Below are 3,858 nucleotides of genomic sequence, written 5' to 3' on the forward strand. Positions count from 1 at the left end.
GTGCAATGTCATTGTCGATGTTTACCCAATGTTCCTACTGTGTCCCATTATTAGTATAGTAGTATGAATTAGTAGCACGATTTTACCCAGCGCAGCAAGTACCCGCAGCTAGTATATATATATATATATACAATTTCCCCTGGCCAAAAAGGTCTGTGAGGTGGTAAATATTTTTTGGCGTGTTTGCACGTTTCGAGGTCCTCGCAAAGGATGCACCGCCGGTGCTCGCCCAGCTAGGGGGCGCCGGGGACATGCCCCCTAGAAAATGTGTGAAAAAATGGTGCAATTTGGTGCATTCGAAGCACTGTTCTATGGAAGAACAGTGATTTTCGTCAGCGAGGCGGTGTTTTGGACAAATTTTTGCGTGCCGGCTGAGAATTTGAGCGAAGCGGCCCGCCTCGCTCGTGTCAATGCAGGGGAAACACTATATATCTCTATATATATTGTATTAACTTGTTGTTCATTGTCATCAGGCTACAGGTTTAGGTTAAATTGACTACGTCACGAATTTGTCATGGTAAAATTTGTAAAAAAAAATTGCCATTTTTTTTCATTAAAAGTAAGAACAAACGTTACTAAAATATATCCTTAAACGCTCACCTGATAAAAATGTTTTTACGTTGGTTAAATTTGCAAAAATCTAGACGATTTGGTAATTTCTGTTGTCTAACACTATTCTCCCAGTACTGTTCAGATACTGGCGTCTCTCTTTTTTTCACCGGCAAATTAGGGCATATAAAGAAGGTATATAAGCATGAAAAGTAAACAGAAACACTAATTGTATTTTTATACATTTTAATTTGTACAAATTACACACAAATATACTACTTGATGGTGCTAGAAATTTGTGACGTAATCACTTTAAGTTTAAGAAGCCTCAACCAAAGCTAACTCATGCACACGCGCGTACCACACTACACTTTTTCGTGCAATGCGCGCGTAATCCATAGAGTAACTCCATGCATCTCCACTGCGATTGCGTGCGCATCTGTGCGTACGCTATTTTCGTTCTCTAAACGACGAAAAAAATTCCCTGGATATTTTAATCGAGATTGTTAAGTGGCTCGACGGCGCTGTTTTTCTGCAGATACGCTGATAGCAGAGAAGGATCGGAGTGCTATGAAGCAGCAGGCGGCCAGCGTCTCGGCCGAGTACGATCGACTCATGCAGGAGCACGAGAAAACACAGGTATAGCACGTAGTGTCTGCCGCAGAGTGGAAGATGTGGGAGCGAGAGGAAGAGAGCGTGAAGGGGGGAAGAGAGAGAGAGAGAGAGAGTTTGAAAGGTTAGAGACAAGACACAGAGAACGAGGCGAGAGAGAGAGAGAGAGAGAGAGAGAAAGAAAGAGGGGGAGAGAGAGAGAGAGAGAGAGAGAGAGAGAGAGAGAAGAGAGAGAGAGACGACGAGAGAGAGAGATGAGAGAGAGAGAGAGAGAAGAGAGGAGAAGAGAGAGAGAGAGAGAGAGAGAGAGAAGAGAAGAGAAGAGAGAGATGAGAGCAGAGAGAGAGAGAGAGAGAGGAGAGAGAGAGAGAGAGAGGAGAAGAGAGAGAGAGGATGTTAGCCAGAGAGAGAGAGAGTGGAGAGAGAGAGAGAGGAGAGAGAGAGAGAAGAGGAGAAGAAGAGAGGAGACGAGAGACAGAGAGAGAGAGGGCAGACAGAGAGAGAGAGAGAGAGAGAGAGAGAGAGAGAGGAGAGAGAGAGAGACAGAGCAAAGAGAGAGAGAGAGAGAGGAGAGAGAGGAGAGAGAGAGCAGAGAGAGAGAGACGAGAGAGAGAGAGAGAGAGAGAGAGAGAGAGAGAGAGAGAGAGAGAGAGAGATGAGAGAGAGATGAGAGAGAGAGGAGAGAGAGAGAGAGAGAGGAGAGAGAGAGAGAGAGACGAGCGAGAGAGAGAGAGAGACGAGAGAGAGAGAGAGAGAGAGAGAGAGGAGAGAGAGAGAGAAGAGAGAGGAGAGAGAGAGAAGAGAGAGAGAGAGAGAGAGAGACGAGAGAGAGAGAGGAGAGAGAAGATGAGAGGAGGAGAGAGAGAGAAGAGAGAGAGAGAGGAGAGAGAGAGAGATGAGAGAGAGAAGAGAGGAGAGAGAAGGAGCGATGCCGGAGCGAGAGAGAGAGCGTGCTTGAGGGAATGAGAGTGAGCGCTAGAGCTAACTAACCTCTATCGTGATTTCTTTATTCACAGCATGAACTGCAAGCGGTTCAGGGCGCCTCGACCTCCAAGAAAGAAGAATAAAGGACAGCAGCATCTAACAGCACTAGGACATGGCGAGGTCTTCGAGATTACAACCACGATGTTGGAGAGATTGCGTGAGAGCAAGCACACAGGCAGCCGACTCTTGGTTGCAGAAAAGAGGAAAACCGATCGAAAGATGACAAATAGTCGCCGGAAAAATTTCCAAATACTGCACGCTTGCATTGTGTTGCTTTGCACAAATGTAGCCGAAAGGCAAGTAATAATACATAGATGTACTTGGATATCTGTAAAGGATATCTCAATCGCTGAAATAAAACATGTTATGTTTCTTGGCTAAACATAGTGACGGTGAAGGGTGGGACACAATAGTCCATTGCAATTGTAATTATTCTGCCGGAACTGCCGAGTTGTTTACAGCATATCTCATTACCTTATTCCTACATCAAGCTGGTCGTACCAGACAGAACTAATCTATATTAATGCTTTTGCCATACGTAATAATTTTTTATATATTATAATAGCAGTGGTGCAAAATAATACAGTTCTTTGATCGCAAGCATAAATGTGCATTTGCACCCTGTGGAGCAGGGACTGTGGCCGGAGTGTGCAGTTTGTGCGAAAAATGTACGTTCGGGAATTTATCGTTTACTCGGGTGCATTCTGCGAGGAAATTGCTGTTCGCCTACGCCGTAATACGCAGGCAGTTTGTGTTTCAGAACACTAGTGTATCGAAACAAATTTTGAGCCCCCAACCATATGAAAATTGCATTTCTGTCGTAAATTGTTTGTTGTCAAGTTCGTACAGCCCAATGGGGAAACTTGTGAAATTCGAGTGTCGTCGTTAGGTTAGTTTACGTTACTGACGTGTTCACATGTTTTAATGGAATGGTGTTTATGTTCGATAACAAAATAACTTGCAAAATCCTTAGCACCCTGAATGAACAAAATTATCCATGATTGGCGAGCAATCGTATTCTATTCACGTGATTGAAAAAGTGTCGATTATTAAATTTGATATTTATATTCGCTCGTCTTCTTCGCGTTTTGTGTCGGCGGCGTCGGCGTTCGAGTCCTGCGGTATGTAGAGCATTGCCAGTAGCGGTGCGTTGCGGTTCACGTGCTTCGAGTCGGGCGTGGCGATGACGAGCAGCCCCCCGTCACGCAGCAGCGCCACCTGGGAGCGGGCGACGGCAGGTAGTCGAGCAGCAGCGAGAAGACGACGACGTGGAAGGCGTTGCGCGGGAGCGTGGCAATCGTCGGCAGCAGCGCGTCGATGTACGTCGCCATGGCGACCGACTCGGGCAGCGGCGGCGACGGGACGAGGTGGACGAAGTCGCATCGATGCACGCTCTGAGGAGAGATGAAATCGGCAGATGCGATCAATAGTCCTCTATTGTACACTAATTAAGTATAAATTAGAATTCTAACCAAATAGGATATATATATATATAATCATATATATTATATACATATACATCCAAGGTAACCAGATATGTCTTTTGTATACATGTGCATTCCAGCTGAGCCGATATGAATTATGTGTAAAGCCTGACTATCACTCCACATCTACAATTAGAAACATGCAATGATCTTGTATATGATGCATATATACCGGAATGCTAACAGTACTATCATTACGCACACATGCACGCACGCACGCGCATGTACG

At 45.2% G+C, this 3,858-nt stretch overlaps 1 protein-coding gene across 1 annotated transcript in view; it reads left to right on the forward strand.

The window, feature by feature from the left end:
- LOC106815981 (B-cell receptor-associated protein 31-like) overlaps positions 1-3,212 on the forward strand; it is a gene marked incomplete at its 5' end in the record, with an annotated part of 13,131 nt that extends 9,919 nt beyond the window's left edge. The window contains 2 exon segments of the mRNA XM_014820515.1: positions 1,088-1,188; positions 2,178-3,212. Of these exon segments, the coding sequence (XP_014676001.1) occupies positions 1,088-1,188; positions 2,178-2,228 (152 nt within the window).
- Positions 3,213-3,858: the final 646 nt, after the last annotated feature.

This window comes from Priapulus caudatus, unplaced genomic scaffold (genome assembly GCF_000485595.1).
Source record: "Priapulus caudatus unplaced genomic scaffold, Priapulus_caudatus-5.0.1 Scaffold1252, whole genome shotgun sequence".
In the NCBI taxonomy this organism is placed as follows: domain Eukaryota; kingdom Metazoa; phylum Priapulida; class Priapulimorpha; order Priapulimorphida; family Priapulidae; genus Priapulus; species Priapulus caudatus.